The sequence below is a fragment of the Ceratotherium simum genome, chromosome 7 (assembly GCF_057802395.1).
Source record: "Ceratotherium simum simum isolate JZ-2026a chromosome 7, ASM5780239v1, whole genome shotgun sequence".
Classification (NCBI taxonomy): Eukaryota; Metazoa; Chordata; class Mammalia; order Perissodactyla; family Rhinocerotidae; genus Ceratotherium; species Ceratotherium simum.
In genome coordinates, this window is record NC_141906.1 from 57,842,436 (window position 1) to 57,867,920 (window position 25,485).

General features: G+C 35.5%; 1 protein-coding gene across 8 annotated transcripts in view; it reads left to right on the forward strand.

The window, feature by feature from the left end:
• Nucleotides 1–19,502, forward strand: part of GRIA4 (glutamate ionotropic receptor AMPA type subunit 4) — a 359,336-nt gene extending 339,834 nt beyond the window's left edge. For 3 of the 8 annotated variants that reach the window (XM_004427382.3, XM_087434035.1, XM_087434036.1), the window contains 3 exons: nt 6,403–6,517; nt 15,022–15,156; nt 19,338–19,502. In XM_004427382.3, the coding sequence (XP_004427439.1) occupies nt 6,403–6,517; nt 15,022–15,156; nt 19,338–19,502 (415 nt within the window). Of the gene's footprint in view, nt 1–6,402; nt 6,518–12,789; nt 12,905–15,021; nt 15,157–19,337 lie in introns of all 8 variants that reach the window. The other 5 variants (XM_087434037.1, XM_087434038.1, XM_087434039.1 and 2 more) reach the window with 2 other exon arrangements.
• Nucleotides 19,503–25,485: the final 5,983 nt, after the last annotated feature.

The following is a 25,485-nucleotide window of genomic DNA, read 5'->3' on the forward strand; positions in this document are numbered from 1 at the left end:
GGGGACATCATTAATTAAGCCATAAAAGTAAGATCCCATGTGTTATATGCTCCTCCCTGCCTATCCCATCTTGTTATATGAGATAGACTTTCATGTATGTAACTCAACAATAGTGACAATGCAGCCATCATTTAAATAACAGAATAAATAGTCTATACAGAGTTGGTTATTATTCATTTTTCATGAAATTACTATTTTCTTATTAGAGTGGTCCTGGAAAATTTTCTGCATGTATTTACCTGCTGCATTGTTCTTATTGCCCTCTAGTTGATTCCAACTCTAGTTGATTCCGACTAGTTGATTCCAACTTAGCAACCCTGTGTACAGCAGAGCTGAACTCTTCCAGGGCTATATCAGACAGTACTCCGCTGCTAGTCAGGGATTTCATGGCCAATTTTTTCAGAAGTGGGTGACCAGGTCCTTCTTCCTAGTATGTCTTAGTCTGGAAGCTCCGCTGAAACCTGTCCACCATGGGTGACACTGTTGGAATTTGAAATACTGTTGGCATAGCTTTCAGCATCACAGCAAGACATAGCCACCACAGTATGACAGCTGACAGACTGGTGGTGTGGTTCCCTGACTGTGAAACACACCCAGGCCGTGGCAGTGAGAGCACCAAACCTAACCACTAGACCACCACCTGCTGCATAACAAAGTTTAAATCAAATGAGTTTTCTAACCCGGAATTTTAGTTTGATTTAAAAAAAGGGATATAGTAAATATGTGAAATGATGGAAGATTGAAAAAAAATGCATTTTTTAAAATTCCCGCAAAAAATCTAAAAAGCCTTTTTTCTTAGGGTCTCTAATATGTATTTGTTTGGGGAAGAATATAGTTGTCAGCCATGGAATCTCTGTTTCTAAAAACAGAGGTATATACATATTTTTAAAAAATAGCCCACCTAGCAGGACTCAAGCCAATTCACAATCACATTCACTTAATTCAGCCTAAGGGAAAAACTCACCTTGTCTGTGTAAATACGTGGGAAACAGCAAGTCTTCTCTCCAGACCACTGAGAGTTCTATTAACCTCCTGCAGATCCTATCTGATGGGGTAGGCCTGCTAACTGATGCATTACTCATACTTCTCTGCCTGACCTGTTCCCCTCAAATAGGATAGAACCTTTGTAGAAGACAAATGCATCACACGTCCTCCAACCTGTGACTAGAGACACAACACCAGGTGGACCAAAGCAAACCACATAATCAGGGACAACGAATGTTTTTCTGAGATCCTTAAGAATAACTCCCAAATTCTACCTCTTCCTCAATTTTTTTTATCTAAAATATAATATACATGTTGGTTTGCATAAAACAATTCTATTAAGCATTATATTATAAAATATTTGAGAGGGGGTTTTTTAATTTGTTTTTTACTGATTATCTCATAGAAGGCAATTTTGGGTGTGTGTGGAAGCATGAAGAACAAAATGCAATTCAAATCAATCATAATCCCTCCACCCAGACAGCTATTTGTTGTATTTCTTTCCAATATTTTCCCGTTAATGTTATATATGTACATTTTATTCTCAAATTAAGATCACAATGAATATACAAATTTGTTTTTTTTTCTTCACTTAACGTTATACTATAAGCATCTTCCCTTGTCATTAAAAACTTTTAATGGTTGTAAAACATTCAGTCATATGGATTATTGGTGCTTATCAATCTATCACCTTAGGAGCTTTGTAAAAATGTAGATGCACTGCCCCCAGTTCAGAAGAATCTGACACCCCAAAGTTAGGCCTGAGCATCTGTATTTGTAATAAGTGATTCTGATACTCAAGTCAAGCTTGAGAACCACTGTTGCACACCAAAATCTACTTAATTTACCCCTTCTATTGGGCGTGTAAATTGTTTTCAATGTTTTGCTATATAAATATGCTATGAGATTTATGCTACTTTGTCAACATCGTTGATTAATTTCTTAAGATTGATTCCTCAAAGTGGAATTATTATCAATAATTACCAATATTATCAATAATTATCAAGAGTAAGAATTGGTTTTTAAGCTTTTGTTGTATAAAGCCACAGTATTTTCTTCCCAGTTTTTAATTCTATCATCAGTGTATGAAGATGCCCATCCTATTAAATCCTTGACTATACTGAACCTTATCTTTACTTTTAAGTTTCCCAATATGAATGGCAAAAATTAATTTATATTGCTTTAATTCACATTAGTTTAACTCCAAGTAAGGTTGAATTATTTTTATATGATTTGTATTTCTTCCTGCATAAATCATCTACCAATGTCCTTTGCTGATTTTAAAGGGATTTTTAAATTTGTTGATGCAATTTCTTGTTGATTCACACAATTTTTAAGTTTTTTAAAGATATATGAAGATTTATTGGGGACTACAAAAAAATTCCTAGCAACATTCAGGCAAACATTCTGGATATTTTAACACTTGATATTTAAATTTTATAGAGAGTTTAGTATGAAGAGAGCACTCCGGTTAAGAGAGCACAGGCCTAAAACTTGAGGCGACTTTCTCTGTGTATATAACTCATGGATCCTTTCTGATAAGGATAATAAAGCACTAGCAAAATTACAGAGTAGTTTAGACAAATAAACTGTGTTAGGTCCATACATTATTGATATCATTGCCAATGATGAAACGTTCATCCTATTAAGTAAAATGGAATTGAATTTGTTTTAACCAGACTGAGTATAATATTGGAAATTATTTATTCTACAAACTATATATTCTTTGAATATCCTGTGTGAGAACATTGGCTAAATCTAGGGCTTGTATGTATCAATCAGTCCGTTACAATAATATTCTCAAATCCAAGAAATCATAAAAATACTTTACTACACTTAAGCTTTTAAAATCCTCCCCATTTACTTAGATAGACATTTTATCAGATGTAAACCTTAAAACCTCACCAATAGAAAAATTACACTATAAGAAATATGGTCTAGAAGTAAACACAATGAAAAGGCATAAAGTAAGCATAAAAGCATATCCAAATCTATAGAATTTAATGATAAATTATTTATGGAAGGGTAGAGGATAAGATAAATATCTTAGCCTGAATTAAGCATATTTTTAACATGAAAATCTTACTTTGCACTAGATTAATTTACCCAAAATTAATAAATGGAAAAAGTTTAGGTGTGTTAGTTTCCATTCTAAAGCTTTTGTTTCACGTGGTGTTTCAACAAGATTCTCGTTAACAAAAATGGGTCCCAGATGCTAGGACAATGAGGTATGGATTTTCATAATCTCAAGCTCAACTGAAGGAAATTTCAGGGATAAAAACCCTTGGAAGTTTTCCAGAGGTCCTGGGATTTGACTAGGAGCATTTTTGTTCCAACCCTGCATCAAATGTCCCGTCATCTCACTACCCCGAAAAAAGCTATTTGGAGAAGAGATTTTCTTACCTAGAATTCTTAAGGCATAAAAGGCAAAGACAAATAAGCAAGTTACCTTGGTCATATTTCCATCTATAAAAGGTCACTGTCAACACACTTGGGCTCTCAAATGTGGTTTCAACATCCAGTGAGAATGTGGTCACTTGTTTCTTCCTCTCCTTCCGTTTTTAAATGAAAACAATCTGTTCCAATTTAGTTTATTCTGTAAAAGCTGCGGTTAATAGAATAAAAGAAATAATTAATGTAGAAAATAGCTGATAATATTTTGCTTCTATCTCTTATCTGCTTGGCAGATCACTATTACAGCTTCTGTGATGCTTAATCAGGACAAGAATATCCCTTATCATCAATTATGTTTCTGACATTGATTTTGAAATCTATGTCTGAAATGTATGAAGGGGATTCCAAAGCAACAATAAAATGTGCTGCAGCAAGGATCTGCTTTCTATGTCCCTCATTTCCCTGACTCCTTACGACTTCCTTAGACTTGCTTATACTTATTCTTTCAGGGTTCCTTTTTCTTTTTGCCTGAATAGAAATATTTTTTAATCTATTCTAGCAAAATGAGTGAAGTAACTTTATATATTTTTTTAAAAGTCATTTGATGATTCTTATTATTAATAACATGTAAAAGTGATGCATTCTGTAAAATAGAATAGATGTCTAAATAGCCCTCACATATGTGGTTTATGCTGCAGTCTAAATAGCAATCTAAGGAGGCCATTAGACCTGAACTGATTATATAAAGAAATTACACCTTTAGTCAGACAATTTTAGAAAATAATAGGTACCTTTAACATGCAAAGAAATCTTGAAATACTGAAGCCTATCTCTAAATATTAATTACAAAATGCCTTCTATGCGTCATTAAAGAAAAGTAAATTTTGCATATGATAATATTAAGTGGACTTTATGGAGAGAACACACGTGTCTGGAAGGAAAACGTGTGGATTGATCGTGAACTGAGCAGTGATTTATCTATCAGTTAAGTGTATTATATTAACCAAATATATACATACACACATGTATGGATAGCAGTGTGAAACTAAACTGTTTTTACATGGCCTATTAGATGGTATTAGAAATGTCTTAGAATACTTTTATAGAAAGCTTTGTTCCAAACAATTTTCTCAACATAAAGCTTTTTTTCCTTATCCATTCCTTTATTTTGCTTTTTTATTTTCTATTGTGCTGTGAAATTGTCTTTGGATATGGCTAATAACCCTGTTAAATAACCCTCTCATGAAATGGTTTTAGTTTTATCAAAGGAACAGTCTAAACCAACATATAAAATAATTGGGATACCACTTCATTTAAAAAAAACTAATATGAATGTTTAAGGCTAAAATAAAATGGATTATAAAAACAATTTTCTCCAAAAAGAAAAATTTTAGTAGTTAGGTTTAATTCACTGAAAGACAAGTTTAGTTTCTTGTGGACACAAAACAAATGAAAACAACTCCTTTCTCCCAACAGCATTTTTTAAAAACATAGATGTCCCTATCTTCACAGAATACTCATTCATTCCTACATTTTAGTCTGGTTCTCTTGGTGATTAAACTGACAACCTGGTGTTGTTCACTTTAGGAACTATATTAATTATCTTATACCACTAACATGGCACTTCCTTGGGAATGTGGGAACAGCTAATTATTTAATTAGTTTTTAGTAAATGACAATCTAACTCTTACGAAGAGTTTCATACTCTTAAAGTGTGTGGTTTACTCACGGGAAATGTTCCTCTCCAATTGGATCAGACTATCACAACGCTGGAAAATGAACATCATTTACTTGAACTATTACAAACACATTTTAAGAGAATAAACCCTTTAATAGGCTGATTGGTGGTAAAATACACAACACTTTTTATTAGTCAATTAAATGATATTTCACTTGTAAATCAATATTCAAGCGTTACTCATTAATATAGGGTTGTTTTGTTTTATTTTATCTATAATTCATTTGGCATTAAGTAATCGCTAAGCTCAGTATTTATCAAACAGCATAGCACAACTGTACCCAAACTTTCTCAGTATATAAGCCACTTCCCTGATGTAATTGAATGAAATGTATTGAATGCTGGAAAAACCTCTTGAAAGAGTTAACGGCTCATTTAAAAACTGTAACTTGAAAGCAAGAAAGAAACCAAATGCATGGGAGGCAAAAGCCCAGGACACATTTTTTTTAATCCTCTGATAGAATAATTAGAATATGCTACTCTTATTCCCCTGTAGAGATAAACATGGAGGAAATCTAATCTAGAGGGTTTGTTTGCAAAGTCCATCACAAGCAGCAAGACTTCCTGGGGTTTAATTACTTAATTTAAACACTCAAATTGGCTATGTGATCTTAGTTTGTAAATAGCATCCAACGCCTTTAAGAATCAAAACAAAATTCAAATTTAAGAAATTTTCCCGAAGAGCTGCTTCTACCTTTCTCTTGACTATCCTGAACCAAACCTGGAAATCCTAGATTCGAAGACCAACTAAATCTGACAAATGAACAAACTAAATTCACACAAATAATAAAGGGAATAATAATTAAGCCCTACTCACCATTGTCAGGAAATCAGTACACAAAAATCAGTGGCTGGTTTGTTGGTTTGTTTATGCCATTATGTTTCCCCTTCTGGGAGTGAATTTTCATTTCAGTCTCTTTGGGGTTGTTGACATTCTTAGAGGCAAAGGAATTCAAGACATAATTCTTTCTCAATTACCAGTAAATTCAAGTTTATTACCGTTTTGCAAAAAAAAAAAATCCATGTAATTGGTTGATGATGATGTCAGTTGTCTGACAATAAATGAACTGTAAAAGTGAACAGCACCAAATGCTACATGTTTAATACACTCCGAAATTAGTTACAATTGCCTTTGGTTTGGACTCTGGTGGAAGGGGCTGCAGGATGGCAAAATGAGAGGTTTATTTAGCGTCTGGGAGAAGCTTATAAAAGAGCTTAAGTCCTCATTCCTTCTAACATCTTAACAGCTGTGCAGTTTCTTACAAAATATGTTTTATCGTTTCAAGAAATGCTGTTAACCTCGCAGTTTTAAAACTGAATGAACAAGGCCTCTTGGACAAATTGAAAAACAAATGGTGGTACGACAAAGGAGAATGTGGCAGCGGGGGAGGTGACTCCAAGGTTAGCCTCAATGTCACCAAAAGCGGGTAAACAGTATATAAAGTAATAGGTGCATCTGCTGGGAGACTTACAGTTCAGACCTACTAATGCCACCAGAATTACTAGTCAAGTCCCTTCACAAAACGACGTATGCAATTACTGTCAAAGCAAAAATATTTGCAACCGTTACCAATTGGGGGACATACTAACAAACCTAATTGAAATAATCTCTGAAAATTTCTGGCATTGAGGAGGTTGCGGATCAGACATTATAGTCCTGTGACTATTCTAGTCCTTGGTTTTGGAAAGCAGGAAGGGACGCAAGTTTTTGAAAGAGCAATTTAGTGAAGAGAGGAGGAAGAACGGAGAGGGTATGTCTGTCGCGTTTTCTTCGCCAGAACTTCTACGAAATGTTTTTAGTGACAGCAGTAACCTGACTTCACCTAGCCCATCTACAGTACCTACCAGAAAGTCATTTCTCCACCTAAAACCATCAGGCTTTCATCAAACAAGTTAAATAAAAATCAAAGACAGTCTTGTAAACTATATATTTTTGCCTTCCAGAAATGGATCAAACTACAAAATGATCAGGCTACAGAAACAAGACCAATTCAGCTTTTCTTCACTGCATCCATATCATATTTCCAGCTTTATAATGTGTTTTTTTTTTAATTTCTAAGCAGTGTCTAAAGGAAAAAAGGTATACAATTAACAGAAATTATGAATTAGTGTCCCAGAACCCTTCCTTACAAAGTATAGACTTAACAAAAACAATCCAGAGATGGGAATATTCTGACTCACTTTTCTTTTCTGACATGCCTTCACTTGGTAGGTAAGAATATTGAAAATGTAAAAGTATACAGTCTTGTCTTTCTTTTAAAATCTAGAGAATTGCTTAAAACAAAAAGTCCTGCTTGTCTTCAGGTTCTTGATTGGGTTATAAATTCTCTCACTTGGCCACCCAACCCGCTGAACGATGCTCTGTTTTGAGGGGGTACCTGTCGGGATGGCTGCTGACCTCATCCTCTTCCAATGCTGCTAACTTCCCCCTCGCTCCAATCTAAAAAGCCGTTCAAATTCAGCTCACTTGTACATTCCCATCTAATAACCAGCCCTATTGTAGGAGGAGGAAGGATAAACTTGGCCAAGCGAACAGTCTGGCCATAAGGGAGGAATGAAAGAGGAGGAAACAACAGGATTGTGTGGACCGGATCCTGCTCATCCATCTCCTGATCGTGAGAGAAAATCTGAGTCCTTGGAGAAAAAAAAAACAGAGAGGCTAGAGAGAGTCCTCAGGGGTTCCTCTGGGATGATCCCCTTCAAGACACCTCCATTCGAGGCACCAGTCATATGTTTCGATAAGGAGTATTAACTCTTTTTATATTTGGAGCCCCCACTTGCCTAGAATGTTCTGATAGTTCCCATGAAAATATAAATAAATATATATACACAGAGAAAATTATTTGAGTTTACACTGGTAATCTACTATTTTTCCACACAAATTAGAAATGTAAGAAAATGTGTTCTAATAGCGCCAAAGAAAAACGAAACTATTCTATTCCATTAGAAAAATTTTGCTTGCAAATTTTTATTTGTATCACAAATATGAGACGTATAATTGTCTAACAAAATTTTCCACAAAAATGAATAATGAAGTCCTATTTTAATGTACGTTAAAGACTCAGAGAAAAATAAGCAAGCAGAAGCAGTAATGTACATGCACATAATGGAAAAATCTATGCAACAAAGGTCATTTTGATTTATTTAAATAAGGGATTGGACAACTCAGTCAGATTTTAATCTGTTTACATCCAACACTTTGGTACGTAATGGACTCTAAGTAAATATTTGTTATTGAAAAAAATAAATATGATTCTAACGTAGTTTTCAAAAATCAAACTGCTTGTTCTCATAGGTATACGGTACATTACTTTCACCAAACATGAACTACAAAATGATATTCTAAAATGTTATTTCAAATCTTAACATATAATTTTCTAAAATGATATTAAAAATTAACATAAAATATTACTCCCAAATGAAATTACAGTATGTTTTTTTCCCTCAGGAATTTTGTTTTCACACTGAAAAACATTCCTAGTAGGTTGTATATTGACGTAATATTTATCACCGAAAGAATAGGTGGTTACAATCTAAATGCTAATAATGCCCTACTCTGAATTTGTAATAAAAGGTGATACTGTAAATGGCCTGACCTAACTCAGATCAAAGTAAATTCCCAGGAGGCAGCTGTTGCTTTTTTCATTTTTGTTTCGTACCTTCTTCAGGTGACTGATTTTCTTTTTCAGCTTACCTCTCCCCTCCCATTTGGCCTCATCTTCCTCAAAAGAGGTAAAATCAGGAGGACAGTGCTGAACTGGAGAATGAAGCTGGCTCTTAAGCCTTTGCTGAGTGTAAAGCAAAAGCAGAAGAGACAATTAAATGCTGCCACTTCACTGCAGGGGGGAATATGCACATTCAGAGGTCTCAGCACAAGTGTGCTAAAATTGAGTGTCATCTGATTTCCAAATACAGAACCTTGGTAGGAGAAAACTAACTTTCCTAACAGTGATTCATCTAGAGAAGGGGGAAACCATGGAAAGCTGTGCCACACATGAGTAGGTTCCTAAGAGGACACAATTGACCCACCTGTCGTTCACAGGATTGTAAGCAGGATTGTAACCATCCTTCCATTCAGCTGCAAATTATTAAACTTCTGCTTTAACTGGGCCATTCATCAGCAACTGTGGGGAAAAAGAGAATTACTCACTGTCCTTTCCCTCAAGGAGCCTATCATTTAATATAACCAACAACTGAACTATTTAAAGTCACTGTGACATCTTCCACTCACACCCTTCGGCATGGCTGCAAAATAATTAGCATCCTCACTTACCTGATAGCCATTCCCAGCTCATGAAGTTCTAACCATAGCAACCCTCAGTCAAGAGGCTTCACACTGAAATGTAAAAATTTAACAAAAGAACCAAGGAAAAAGTTCCTGCATCTTAAATGAAATAAAGTAGAAAGGCATGATTTGGGGGTAAAATTTGCTTATTTGAAAACTTACTCCTTTGATCATGTTAATTACTACACTGTGGTCTTTTTTTATGGTCATAAGAAATTCATACTCATTCTTCCGAATAAAGTAACAGAAATTTATTAATTGACAATGAACTAATTTAAAAATATCATTGCAATGTCTAAAACTCATTTTCCCCTTTGATTAATCTGATATGGTTTAGTGTGAGTACAAACCATACACAGAATTTTGCGCCAATTTTTAGGTGAGTTGTTTAATCCTGGTTCTAGGTGGAAATTTTGGCAATATCTGTAATCATTGATGACCCATAGTGCTAATAACATCTACAAAATTATTGATTTTTTTCTGTTTATTTTATACTTTATTCTCCTATGTATGAAAAATACACATAGATGTATATTATATATACATATATATCCACATAAATGTGGATACTGATATAAAAATAATTTTTTAATGTGATTACAAAATAATGTGTCCTTAAGGAATTATATTAGATCACACAATACCCAGTTTTTAATTTGGCACTTGGAAGAATACAGCCCTTCCTGACTTTAAAATATGTTATAAATGGCCTACTCCCCTTGACCACAGCCATGGAAACCAATGCAAGAATAAAGGGATTACTGTGGAAAATATGCATTCATAGGCAGGAAAAAACATGGTAGACAAAAACCAGTAAGGGAAGCCAATGCTTGGAGAAGGAATCTCCCAGTAATGAATTCCTTGCTCAGTGCCTGACATTCCACTAGTTGACTATTAAATTTGGTTAATAATAAATATCTTACATTCAAAATTCCAATCTAATCTTACCTTCTAAAACCAGCCTACTAGAGTGAATAGCAGAAAGGACAAAGAGGCAAGTGGGAAAAATGAAGGAGGTGGGGGAAAGTGGTACCTTAAGAAGGGAGAGAGATAAGCCAAGGCAGTCTTCATCTAATTCGAAGTTTCGCCTTCAACTGTCCCTTCTAGAAGAAACTTGAAGGAAATTCTGCTTTCATTTTCCTTCTCTTTTCAGCATCAAGTCCTCCTCCTCCCAGTGGACCCCATTCAAGAAGTGCAAAATAGGCTAATACAATGTACCTATATGTGTGTTAAAAACGCTTTGCCAAGCTGGCCTGGGGATCTAAAACTCCTTAGTATCAGCTTAACGGAAACACTTGTTTTGGATTCAAAATAATTTAAATGTAGCAACTTTACAGAGCACCCCCTCTGAGTCAGACACCCTGGTAAACACAATTTTATAAAGGTGAATGAGATGTGGCTTCTGTTCTCAAGGAGTTCACAGTGCGCCAACCACCCCACGGGTGTGGTTTTGTAACAATCACTTCACAAATGGGGTGGAGGGTAAATTGTGGGAGTGCGGGGTATAGATAGTAAAATCTAGATTAACTGGGGTTAACCAAGCACCCAATTAACCATAATCCTCACCCTACCCCACCCACAAACTCAGCTTTTAGTAGAAAGTGTTAAATCATGCTCATGTTAGACTTTCATCCAAAAGATTATATAATATTCTAGGATCATGACAAATCCATATTTCTTCTTAAGCGGAACAGTGAACCTTGTAAGATCTTGTAACATCAATACAAAAATTAAATTGTATTCAGAAACCAGATAAACAAAAAGAAAAATATATTTTAGAAACTTTTTTCAGAACCAACAGTACCAAAAGAATGGGTTTTAGTTTCACTGTTAACCAGAAAATTCAATTAGCAAGAAACCTCATTTCCTGAGTCTTCTGTTGTTAATGTTTTTAATTGCACAAGCTATGAAGTCAGACTATCACAAATCCATATTCAGCTACCTCATAGCTGTGTGATTAGATGAGTTAACCTCTCTGTCTGTGCCTTGGTTTCCTCATTTGTAAAATGCAAGTGATAATAACTAAAATGGAAAATGCTTTTAACAGCACCTGGTACGTAGTAAGTGCCCAGTAAATGTTAGCTATCATTATCACCATCATTATTAATGCATTACCTAGTTGTGAAGATAGGTTTATGGAATTAATCCCCTGGTAACCAAATAAATGTATGCTGTGTTTCTCCAAAGGCACTTAAAATTTCCTAGAAGAAGTGAGGCATCAGGAGACACAGCCAGACAAAATGATTTTGGCAGCCTTAGAAATGTCAAGAGGAATACAACTAGTTTCTCTCCAAATGTTTGTAAAAGCAAAAAGAAACAAAACCCAACCAGCCACAAAAACAATAACAACAAAGGATCCTAGGAGTTACTGCTTCCCGTCCATCCTCTTAGCCTTTATTATGTACACACAGAGGTTAACATGGGAATGAAAACCAGAAGAAGTCTTAGATTCCTTGGAACATTGATGCTGAGTGACAACTGACCCTTTCCTCCCTGAGACTCCTTAAATAATATTTAATATTGAAGGACTCAAAAATGGTAGAAAAGAAAAATGGGATTTTATAGTATGGGGAGTTTGTCTATTCATAAAAATCTTCATTACTCCTAACCTCACACGTATTTGTTGGTAAGAATTTGTAGAACATTATAGTCACCTCACTTTGTACTTAGAGTATTTCAATATGGTGGACTCAAGAGAAATGAAAATTGCTTCTGGTGATATTATTTAGGTTAAATACTGCGATTCAGAAGGAAAACATCAGCATGGGCTTATACTTTAAAATAATGATTTACATACTTGTCTTAAAAGGACTTTCCTCTGCATGAGGTCGCCCTTTGTCAGTAACACCTGAATCGCCCCCCTCTCTCAGTTAGTTCCTGGATGAGAGTGGTAAGGAGTCAGTTTAACGAGGGAGACTGTAGACACACTTTTATAGCAAAAAGTAAAATTCCACTAGCTGAATCATGATGCACACAAGAAATGAAACCAGTCATACCTGGCTTCCAGTTAAGTCTGTCTGTCAACCTGCAGCCACTTCCGTTAATTTTGAAGGGGAAAAAGAGGAGCTTCTGGATTTTGAATGACTCCTACATTTACATTGGGAAGCTGTCAAAAGCTCAGGAATCCCAACCCAGGCCAATAGTTTTGGATTCACAGTAATTGCATACATTTTATTTAAAAATCCTCCCAAGCAGTATGTGCCTGTTACCTAAAGCGATGGAGCAGGCCCCAGTTTTATGTCTGACTCTGAACCTGGGCCTACAGTACAAGACATAGCACCTACTGTGGCCTCTGCTCTGTCACTTTGCCATGCGATTCTAATGTAGTTTTACTTGAATAACATAAAATAACATATATAATGTTATTTATGTTATTTTCCACGTGAAGAACTCCTGTAAACCTTGCCGTTTTGAAACTCAGTGAGGCAGGCGTCTTAGACAAGCTGAAAAACAAATGGTGGTACGATAAAGGTGAATGCGGACCCAAGGACTCTGGAAGCAAGGTCAGTCGCTGCTGCAGTTCGGGGCCTCCTCTTGTGTTCACAACGCAGTAAGCGCGAGCAATTGTCAAAAGTATATGGAAGCAGTAAAAACGAAACATTTCTCTAGACACTGCCTAGATTAGAAGCTCATGTCATAAATTTCAGCCACAGGGACTGTCTTTTCAGGAAATTGCAACCTGCTCCCCAACAGTAAGGCGTTAAATAAACTTAAATTAACTGCAAAAATGTATAAAATAATAAAATTCCTTATATTATTCTCAAACTTACGTACCACTGATAAAAGTAGTGCTTTTTGGTTAGGTTTCCATTTGCTCATTTCGGAGGCCAAGACCATGAAATATATTATTTCAAGAACGGATGCATTCTCAAAACAGGGAAAGGGAAATTGATCAGTAGTCATCCAGAAAATGATTTTAAATATTAAATATATGCGTATTCAGAAGTTCAGTCTTTTGTCACCATATTGCCAAGCATTCCACTTTAGTTTGAAGAAGCCCTGTTATATTTCTGTGCTGACAGATAAACAGATTGAAGCTTCCAATTCTATTCTATCAAAATTATTTTAATAAATCAATGTTTATGAATAATATCCTCAAGTTCTACGATCTTTTACTCATGAATCCGTGTTAGAAAAATTCAGAAACCTACAGGTCTGATTCTGTTGAGTACAATTGAAAATAGTGTTGCAAACAGTTATACTTTTATTCTAAAGAAAAAAAGTAACAATTTATCAGTGAATCTAAATACCTCCACAGATCAATAGAATGTAATATCAGTGCCTGAAAGCCATAGTTGAGGATTCTTGGAATCTTCTTTTGTTTTTTTCTGTATCTTCTTTTAGAAAGAAAAAAAATTTGTTACTCTAAGACATTAAAGAAGTGACTGGTTTAAACAGCAGACCCTCAATTAATATAAGGAGGAGACAAAGTAATGTTAATAGATTCCTTTCAGGGCTTATCAGTAGATTTTCATCAGTTTTTTCTGCCTTTGAACCAGAGTGGAATGAGACAACCTTGGCCAAATAATGAAATAGTTATCTCAAATCCTTATGTAAAGTTGGAGAAGCATAAATACTTAATGACTGATTATTTTAAAAATGAAGTTACTCTAAATTTTTGGCCCAGTTGATGTCGTGCCTAACTGAACAGCGTACAGAGTACATCTTTTGAATTAAACACACTCTTAACAAAACTATTTAAGTGTCTGAATCACACTTTGCACAAAACATACTGCTGAGAAGATGATGGCCACAAGGCATCCTTCAGGTAGTCTACCCAAAATACTTTTCTGAATAATGTTATGTAATATATATATTTACAATTTATGAAAAAATTCTGAATTCTTACTACAATTTTAATATCTTCCAATCATATCCTTGACTATTTCTGAATTTATTATGAGATAATATGTATACTAAAGCTTTGGAGAATAACATATCTAAAATATTAACTGATTAAGCATTTTTAAGTGGGAATGGAATCATATTTTTAAATCAGTAAAAATAGTTATAAATTTATCCATACATAAATAATTTATTTCTCTTTTGACCATGGTAATTTGTATACCCTAGCATATTTTTTGCATATATTTGGTAAAGTAATGATGAATAAAATGTGAAACTGCTAGTTTAAAGACCCTTCGTTCTTTAAGTAGGAAATGTGAAATTAGATTTATTGAAGAGAAATCTCAAACATTAGAAGTATGTTTTAATGGAAGGAAAGACAAAAGAGGTCCCCTTGCCATGTCATTGGGATTTAAAAATGTCATTTTCGAACTTAACAATAATAAGCCCACTTCTGCCACCCTATGCAAACACGTAAATGCTTATATATGGCTAAGTATAGTGGTTTTTACTGCATATTTAATAATGATAAAATGTTACAGATTTTATTGAAGGTAATTACACACAATTTATTGGTAATCATCTGAATTTCACTTCTTGCAAGAGCTATAAGCTTTATGTTGAAATCCATAAACTTACAACAGTGATTTATAAACGTAAATAATTCCAGGTTAAATTAAGCATTTACTTGAATTAGCTGTTTGGATTTCATGTGTTCTTTTACCTTCTGGATGTGACATTTCCACAGTTAACTGAAGTGTCTTTATCCCCCCAGGACAAGACGAGTGCCTTGAGCCTGAGCAACGTAGCAGGCGTCTTCTACATTCTGGTTGGCGGCCTGGGCTTGGCAATGCTGGTGGCTTTGATAGAGTTCTGTTACAAGTCCAGGGCAGAAGCGAAGAGAATGAAGGTGGCAAAGAGTGCACAGACTTTTAACCCAACTTCCTCGCAGAATACCCAGAATTTAGCAACCTATAGAGAAGGTTACAACGTATATGGAACCGAAAGTATTAAAATTTAGGGGTAGGACTTAGGGCCTGCGACAGTGAGTGGGGGATGCATCCTGTAAACGTAGTGTTGTGACCTGTCTGTCCAGTGGTGGTATTGCTTGCTTCTAATTAGAGCTTTCTATTTTTGAAAACTTCAGTGCAAAGTGGTTTGGTTTTCTTTGGCTGCAGACGTACTGTTCAAAACTTTATGTTGCCAATAGATATCTGCATTGAAAGGGTCAGAAAGACAAAAACAAACCTCCAGAATTGCTCTGCGAAATGATTGAAACAGTATATTCTATCCAAAATTTGGAAGAAATTGGAAATTAGATTTGGGTAGACAGACCAGGCTAATCTTCTCTGGAACAATTCAATTTTAGGATAAGTGCTAACAAAAGCATACAACATGTTTCAAATTATCAAAGCCTAGACAGTTGCCTATTTTTGGTAATTATATTTTTTTCTGAGAAACAACATATGTAAAAGCTCCAAGCATATAGTCAGCACTCAGCGAATTTTAGCTCCTATTCTAAATGGTTTTACATTAGCCATCATTCTATATTTTTAAAGAATGAAACCCCACTCCTTGTTCATCTGACTGTAGCCCTTGAGCCAGATCTTTAGGCAGGAGGGATGGTCAGAATATTGACTACAATTCACATTTATTAGATGAAATTCTACTTTTATGTTCACAGTATCACTAAGGTGAATAGACATTTTAGGCAATACAGCAGTTTCTCCATCAAAGATGTCAGCAATATATGTATTCTTTAGAAGGGACGCAGTAAAAGACAAAAATTGCAGTCAGTTATTACAGGTTTTTTTTTTTTTTTTTCATTTCAATTGTTTTTAAGTAAGCCAGATTGGCTCCACTTACTCACATCCTCTCATTGTGTCGCAATAAAAAACTGCAAGCATTCAGTGAAATATAGGAGATGGAGATCATTTTTTAAGAATCTAAATGTCCACTACTTTTTTCCCTTTAATGATAGAAAGTGGTTTTAAAATAAGATCTGAAAGCATTTGTTACTGTTCTTCCTAAAATCAGGTCTCTAAAATCCATTTTCTAAAATTACATATAATAGCCAATTGAATAGGCTGCTCATTCTGATTACAATGATAAATGAGACTTTGAACCCACAAGAGACATTCAGTGCTTCATGTCTCTAGAGTCAAAAACCCAATATAATTTTCATAAGAATAACATGTACATCTGAGGTTATGTCAAGTAAACGTGCTTGATTCTGATGTTTATGTATATGAAAGGTATCGAAGTACTTTTTAGTATCTTAAAACAAAGAACAAAAGCCATTCCCTTGTTACCAAGATCTGATTGTTTTTATCTATCATCTAGAAGTCAATGACTGAGTATAACTGCACGTAGATAAGCCCAAAGTGGTTCTTTCCCAATTTTGTGGAAAGGAATTAAGAACAAAACCCCCAATTCACTCAGATCAGAATATCTTTAGCATGTCTTCTAATAGCAAAACAACAAACTAGGATGATGTCAGGGTCTCTTGGCCATTCTAGGAATGCTTTCCTCTTAATATTTACAGAATTGAGGAGAGATTTTCCCAAATGAGAAAAACAATACCTGACAAGTTTTCAGAGTCAATTGTTTGGACTTCATACTGAGATGAATTTTATAAGATACCTTTAAAAAGTCTTTTTTTACCAGTTCATTAAAACTGACTTTTCTTTGGCATGGCAAAAGCATTCTAACCATCAGGAAGGTCCAAGGGCTCGGAAGCAAAGCAAAGAAAAAGAATAGTAGAAAATTCTAGAAAGAAATATTCATGGATGCCAGTTCATTACAAAATTCTGGAAAATTGCAAAAAAGACATATAAATAAAAGAGATATAAATTCCCAGGTTATGTATTTACATGTAATACTGTTTTTGGAATCAGAAGCTGGCACTGCAGTTCATCACACGAATTGCCTTTAGAGCTAGGGTTGAACTTTTAAGACAATAAATTTCAAATAAAAATAAATCATATCCATATGAATTTTTTAAAAACTTACTGGCATTCAGGGTAAATGAAATGATCTGCACCTGTAGAGAAGACTTGAAAGTAGGTAGTTTTTATTGCACTCTCATATGAAATGAGTTTTCCCCTCAAAAACTGGATGGGTCATAATTATGTAAATCTTTGATAATTTAGATAATATTCTCCCAGAATGTCAAAAACAAAAGCTGAAATCTTCAATATATGGTAGATTATCTACTTTAAAAGTGATTACCCCTCAAGGAAACACATACAATTAAGGTCATAGACATTAGTCACAACAATCCAACCAGACCCATGTGAATTTATAAGAAAGTTTTCCAGTTCAAGCAGCCTCAACATGTTCATATCAAGATGAATAGAAATGACATTTTATGGAAGAAGCAGGAGGTGTAAGGATAGGAAATAAGAATGCTGAGAACTAGGAATGCTAAGATTTAAAGAAAAAATGAGTTGTCGGAGATTTATTAACTAATACATTCAGTTGCATTAATCTATAGAGAAGGAGAGATTACTTGAAAGTACGTGGAATCTTTCCATCTTTAGATGTCTTCCTTTCCTCTCAAAGGCAATGAAGAAAAGAAAGGAAACAAAAATATATTTTATGGCAAAAGCCTTCTGAAAAAATTTCTTCAAAAAATCACAACACTTTTATTAATTGTATTTTAGTATTTCCTCTTTAAAAAATTGCAGCAAAACAGAACTAAACTACTAGATTTTTGAAAAATAATTATCTATTTTACTTAATATCAAACATTGAAGGGGAATCTGAAGAAACAAATTCAGACTTTGGTCTTGGTTTGTTTTAATTTACTGATGAGTAGAGTTTCTCTAGAGATTGTATCCTGACTTCTGATTATGAAGATAAGTATCAATTTTTGAGACTGTTCTCAAAAGCAGAACTATGATAATGACCTGGTTATTACCATAGATATGCCATTAACTAGCAATTTGACTTCAACTTTCTGAAGTTATCAGGGTACCTGATCTCCAAACCTTTTCATTATAACAGTTTTTAATCCAATTATTAATTTAATTATTTAATATATAATTATTCAAATATTTAAGTTCCTGGGCAGAATACATACAAGGATAGAATTTCCTAAAGAATTAGGTAAACTTAAATTCACAACAGGGAATTAAGATACATTATGAGTTATGAGAAAATTATAATCTAAGGTATAACAAATTTAGGGAATATCTCATTTACTTTATTTTCCTCTTCAGTAACATTAAAATTCAGCTCTGGAAAGAATTTAAAGGCAATGAAGGAAAGTAATAAGATTTACATAATAACACTGCCTGTTTCTTCTCTGTGTAATATTATTATCTGCTACCTAATATGACAGAGAATAAGAATTTAATGAGGATTTCAGAGACCTGATCCCATAACCTCAATCTGGAAAGTTCCCCAGTGATGACTATTCACAAGGTATTGAAATACGCCCCCTCTCAGTGCACTCCCTTTAAGCACTTAAAGCTTCTTAAAATATGAGCCTTAGCTTCCATAGTAGGCATAGAATGAACTTTATGTCACTAATTGTGCTGTTCTGGGTCACGTCTATAACTGGTGTGAATGAATGAACGTGTCTGTGGATAGATCTGTGTTCTGAAAACAGGAAGATCTGTCATGAATAGTACATATATGTATAGTTTGTTTAGCCAGTTCATCACAATTTTAAGAGTATAATACTTGCACTGTAAAGACATTTTCTAACAAGACAAAAAGATTCAAATGAAGAATGTTGTCAAATCTAAAGGAGCTTTTAAGTTGGACTAGAAGTACTAGGGTGTAGAGTAGAGCAAGTTAAAACATGTGTCCTGCCCAGATTTGCCAAAAAAAAAAACAAAAAACTAGTTTTATGATTTTAGAATGAGTTCTTAGGCAGGACCACAAACTTGAGACAGATTTCTCTCCAGTGTAGGTGAGCTTTCCTTTCTCCTGATAAGCAGTTTTCATATGACCAAAAGACTGTGGAAAAAATGCAGATGTCTAATGATTGATATTTTGGTGTTTGTGGTGTCATATTTTGTTGAAGAAACAGAAATATTGTAACACTACACATTCTTTCTGTTTCCTTTCCATGCAACCCAGCTGACCTTTTCTGAAGCCATAAGAAACAAAGCCAGATTATCCATCACTGGGAGTGTGGGTGAAAATGGCCGTGTCTTGACGCCCGACTGCCCAAAGGCTGTACACACTGGAACTGCAATTAGACAAAGTTCAGGATTGGCTGTCATTGCATCGGACCTACCATAAAAACCAAAAAAATAATTGAGTGCCTTAATTAAACTGTGTTGGTGACTGATGGAAACGCAGCCCTGAGGGACACGCCCAGCGCGGGTCTTCGCTAAACCAATCCTTTGGCTGAGAGCGGAAAGTACGCCCTAATGCGCCGGACATCAGCAGCAGCAACGTGTGCATGAGCTCAGCTCGGAAACCCAAACTCAGATTTTATATCAGGAAAACTCACAATTTAGATTTTTTCGGGGAGTGGGGGGGGAGGGGGAGGAGCTGGGATGGGTGTATTAACAGCAACAAATTTCACTCGAGTGGACTTGAAACTAATCAGACTTGCGAGTTAGCGCATTAAACTGTGAAGTTCTTGCTCAGAAAGGCCTTGGTCTTCACCAAAAGGAATAAAATAGTTGTAGAAGTCAAACAACATGCTAACCTGTGTCTCCAGAATACCCATATATTCAATGGAAGACTATCCAGCTGAGAAAACAAATCACTAAACTGTGATAAGAAAATAATACAACAAACATGTAAATCCTGTGAAAAAATTTAAAGGAAGTCTTTACACTTACTTTGGAGAAAACAAAAATACTGAAACATGCTTGCTTTTTAACTGATGTAAATTCAGTAGAGGACAACACAATTCTTTTTTCTAACCATCTTAGGGAACAATACATTTGCAATAATTGATATAAATGCCATCACTGTAATAAACTTTAGAGACTTTTTTTTTATAAAAGTTGTTGATCATCTTCTTGTTTGCTGTAACCTTCACTCTGTCACATGAGTTGGTGTCCACAGATTGCATTTGTCTCACTACCAGGAACAAAAAAAAATGAAGACAACGTTAACGTAAAATCATCAGTCTGCAATGTAGAATCAAAAGAGACTACGGGTCACTCATGTTATCGATATTATTTATAATCTTGTTCTGTGTACAAAATTGTGGTTTTTGTACCCACCAAAACGAATAAAACAACAGATGTTCTTATAATATCTACGGAGCTTAAGGTTTTTTCTTATCATTGTGAAAGTTATTTGAGAAATCATAAGACTATAGGAGGAATTGTATAAGTCAAGTGTGGGCCATAATGGAAAATGTAGCTAGCCCTTATTATTTTTGCATATTAAGCTACCCTCTTTTATAGATCTTTTGACTCATCAGCAGGTTGAATTGTGAAAGATGGAGTGTCTGAATTGGAGAATGAATTGTTGTCCCAACAGCGACATACCCTGTAATTGTGTGCTGATATTTTACTTGACTGTATTTTGCTGCATAAAAATAATGTGTCTCTTAGGCTTCTCCCCCCATTCTCATTATTCCATTTAAATCGTTTGAAGGCACTGATAATACTTTTGGGTAGACAACAAATGGAGAATTAGTCCTTGTTTTCAACTGGAAATTGAGAAGAAAATTATACCCATGTTTATTTATAAAAATCACCTTATATTATGCATGGATTAAATTAACATGGTTCAAAAGAAGGTTTGGGTCATTTGAAATAAAAATAAGTGCTATAATACAGATAAATATCATAATATTTACAGATCTTTGCAGAAAGCACAAGTTAGGATGATTTTGGAACTCTGGTCTTGAAGGATGAGTTGAGTTTTCATAGGTGGAGAAGGTGTTAAGAGCCTTATGGGTGAGCAGTGGCCCAAAGCGATGCATGTCAATGGCTTGTTTAATGAGTGTATGCAACTGAATGGGCTGGAGAGAGCACAGGGTGTGATATCATGAAAGACAAAATTGGAAAAGGTAAAGGATTGATCACCTTGCTTCAACTCTCAAGATGCCCAGCCCCCATTCAATCTCTGCTGCAGTAAGAGCAATCTTAAAAGAGTTCAAATCTGATAACACACACACACACTCGCACGCGCGCGTGCGCGCGCGCACACACACACACTGTTTCCTCAGGAAAAATTCCAAGCTCTTGAGCAGAGCTAATGAGCCCTTTATGACCTGGCCCTTGCTCATCTCTTCCACAACTTCTCTCACCCCTACCCAACCTCTCCCGCCCTCAAATGAATCTCAAAAGCAGCACATGGGACACTGCATCTACCAATTCCTCAGTCTATAGCTCTTCCCTATCTCCTCTTTACCTGACTAACTTGTACTCATCCTTCAGTACTCAAATCTAATTTTACCTGCCCTGGGAAGATTTCCATGACTATCTACCACCCCCTGCCTATCAGACTGAATTAGGTGCCCTTTTAATGTTTTCTCCCCCTCACGGCACTTACCATCCTGCATTGTAATTGCCTGTGTACTTGTCTGTGTAACGACTAGACTGTAAGCCCCTTGAGGGAAGGGACTGTGTCGATCTTGTTCACAGTTGTATCCCCAGCATACCCAGCACAGTGCCTAGCATATTGTAGGTGCTTAATAAATATTTGTTGAATGAATGAATGAATTGCATTGAATTAATTTAATTAAGTGGAAGCAGAAAAATATCTTTCCTCATTAACAGTCTCTAGAATGTGTGTTAAGTATACAGTGAGTCCAAATAAAGGGTGAAGGTTGGCTGATTTCATAACATCATCTACCTCACTGGAAGGAGTGGCTAAAAAAGCGCAAAAAAAGATGATCTGATGAATTTTCTAATCAGATGAGAAGGTAGTCCATGTAATTGTACCTAGCTGTGAAATAATTTTGTTTAGCTAGAGAAGTTGTCATAAGGTAACTAAATAACCCAAAAAAGGGTTTTGATGTGGTTTTTAGCCATACTTCTAAAGATATCTTTCATTTAAGACTCAGAGTGAATTAGTGATGTAAAGTTAAGGAGTTATATTTCTTATAGTTTTATTTCTGTATTAGTAATAGTATTATACAGTTAAATTTCTAATAGAATAATTTTGCCAAAAATAAAATTTTAAGTTTGACCTCAGTAAAGAGGGATATCTAACTGGACTCCAGTCTGAGGAAATGCTATAGAGGTAGGAAATGGGATTTTAAAACATTTACGTTTAAGTTAAGTTAAAAACATTCAAGTTAAAACTTTCGGTTCCATGAAGTAAAGAACTTAGTTACCAAGCAAGCAAGATCATCACCTAGTACAGAATTTCCTCAACACATGAGGCAAAGCCAATTTAGAAGCTATATCAGCTAGTTAATCATATGCAGTGACCACATTTGAAAGATATGAAGAGCCTCAGAAGAAATACTTTGCTACACTCAACTCAATAACCACTAGTTGAAAATGCCAGTCCCACTGTTACTGTACTTGCTTCAGGCTGCTCCCTGGTCTCCCCACCTGTTGACTGTCAATGCATTCCATTTCCCTAAGGCATAGCATATAGTAGGTGTTCAATATATATTTGTCAATGCATACACACAACTTATTAAGCCAGTATCAGTGAAAAAATGTTCCAAAAATTTTCCCTCAAAATAGAATATCCCAATTTGCGACACCAAGGAAGTGCTGATAGGAATGAGAACTTAAAGTGACATCTAAGAGAGTTTCTGAAAAGACAAACTGAAATCGTGCAGCTTCATCTGCCTTATATGTATTAATACGATGCTAATATGCTGCTACATGAAAAGGGTGCCTTCTCATGCACATTCATAAATGAGTTTTAATTTCAAATAGTCCAGCAGGCTAGAGTACTTAGCATTTGTAAAACCAAATGCAAATGTTTATATATTTTCAAAACAGCTAGTACCAGCGGTCTTTTCAAAAGAGAATGTTCTTCTTTAAGAAAAGATTTTGATAAATTATGAAGAGCAAGAGATGAGATTTGAAAATTGTATCTCAAAAAACAACAGAGGGGCCAGCCCGGTGGCACAAGCGGTTAAGTGCGTGTGCTCCCCTGCGGCGGCCCGGGATTCACAGGTTTGGATCTCAGGCGCGCACCGACGCACTGCTTGGCAAGCCATGCTGTGGCAGCATCCCATATAAAGTGGAAGAAGATGGACACGGATGTTAGCCCAGGGCCAGTCTTCCTCAGCCAGAAAAAGAGGAGGATTGGCAGATGTTAGCACAGGGCTGATCTCCTCCCTCACAAAAAAAAAAAAAAAAACAGAGAACTAAATTACTTCCCATGAAATAAGAATTATCTGTTTATTTACTGATCTTCCTTTGATTTTATTTTCTTTGGAGGAAAAAATGGGCAGAGGTGAGGAAAAATAAAATGTAAGGAGTAAGGAGACATTAAAAAAGCTGAGTAAAAAGCCGATAGGATTGTCCTGGGTGGCCAGAAAGAACTTATGAGAGCAAGAATACTTGACATATGATTTTTCCATTGTTGGGTGTGGAATGTCTGATGTATGCCTCTTCCCATGACCTGCATACCTCCAGATTAAATTTTCCTACACGCCACAGACTGGTATTTACAGTTGGGTTAAAGGAAGGAGTCAAGGAGAAAGTTCTAAGTCCCATGGTTGAGCTGACAGTAGGCCAGAAATAACCCAAATAATACGTCTCCTACCCACAGAAATGTGCAGAAATCTAGATTGGGACTTGTCCTTCCACATGGCAAAGAATGAAGGTCCGTTCAATTTTTTCTGGATCTGAAGAAGATGACAGGTTAACAGGACCTCCAGAATACTTAAATAATTTTTTTTAGCCTGTGCTGACTGCATGGTGTCATAAACAACAAAATAAGCATAAAATGTAGATCATTATTTAATGATATGTAAGATCGTTAAATAAATATTTTGTTAAATTGTAATGCCTAATTCACAGCTTGAGTGAAGGGGTTATTTAGGAGTTTTGTAATCCTGAAATCTGAAACACAAAGACAGCCTGCTTAAGTAGCAGATTATGATTTCCTCCCCAGTGCATACAGTTGACCAACACTTTTAAAGTTCTTAAACATTTAGTAATGGCTGAAAACTGTCTGTAGAAAGTTATTTCTGAAGTTTAATAGGTCTATAGTCATTGGCAAGCAATGCATCAATAGATGATTGAATGAACTGATTGACTAAATGAATAAAAGAATGAATGAGCGAAGTTCATCTAAAGAAGTTAGTGATCTCTGCCTATGTAAAAACTTCTGCCAGCTCCCTGAGCTAATTACTTGCATAAATGTGAATGCTTTCAACATTTTTTAACAAAGAAGCTATTTGGAACAATTTAGGCCATATCTACCTCCATCTAGAGATTTACCTAATTCTTTAGTCATCTAAAACTGGTGGTGTTTCAAACTTCTAAAACGTGGAAATTGATTAATTCCATCTGCTTGAGACTTTCTCAGAGCCATACTTCCCAACAATATTCTGTTTGCAACTCTAAGCACAATCAAAGTCTGCCAGCATCATTAATCTTTTAAGACCACCATCAGAACAAGTCAGAGCTTTGGGATCTTTGGGCCTCAGACCTGCACAGGAGCTTCTGATGCTTTGACTTGAGTTTCATTTGAAACTTTCAACCCACCAGGCCTACATCCATGTCATCCTTCGTCACAGCCTCACATCAAAATCATCCCAATAATCTTTCCTTCTCATCTCACATTCTCCTCCCAACACTCTTCTGTACTTCTCACCTTTCTCCTCATTCATCTTCCCACTGTCTCCCTGACCTGGCCACCATTCTCCCTATTCCCCTCAATATAAAGTAAAGAAACTCCCAACATCTTCAACCTCTCCCCAGAGCATTGTCCAATCTCCTGATAGTATCATTCCATATGCTACAAACTTCGAAGGAAAAGGAATGGCAATCCTTACAATTATACCTCTGCCCTCATGCATTAAAAACCCTTCTCTTTGAAGTGTATGTCATCTAACCATGCTGTCAAAATGGACCTCCTACTTGTCCATTTTGTCTGCTGACTTCTCTGTCATTGCCTCACATTCATCAAGGACTGTGGCATTTGGCTTATTCTTCCTTTGCACCCCAAGTTCTATAATCATCTTGAGTGATTTCAAGGTCAATGCAGATGCTTCATTTAAGCCCTTGCCCTGCAGTTCCTTGACTCCTCATTGGTCTTTGCTTCTATGTTATGTAAGTCACTTATACCAATAGACTTGTGGCAGACCTTGGATTATTTACCTTTTCATCTTCCT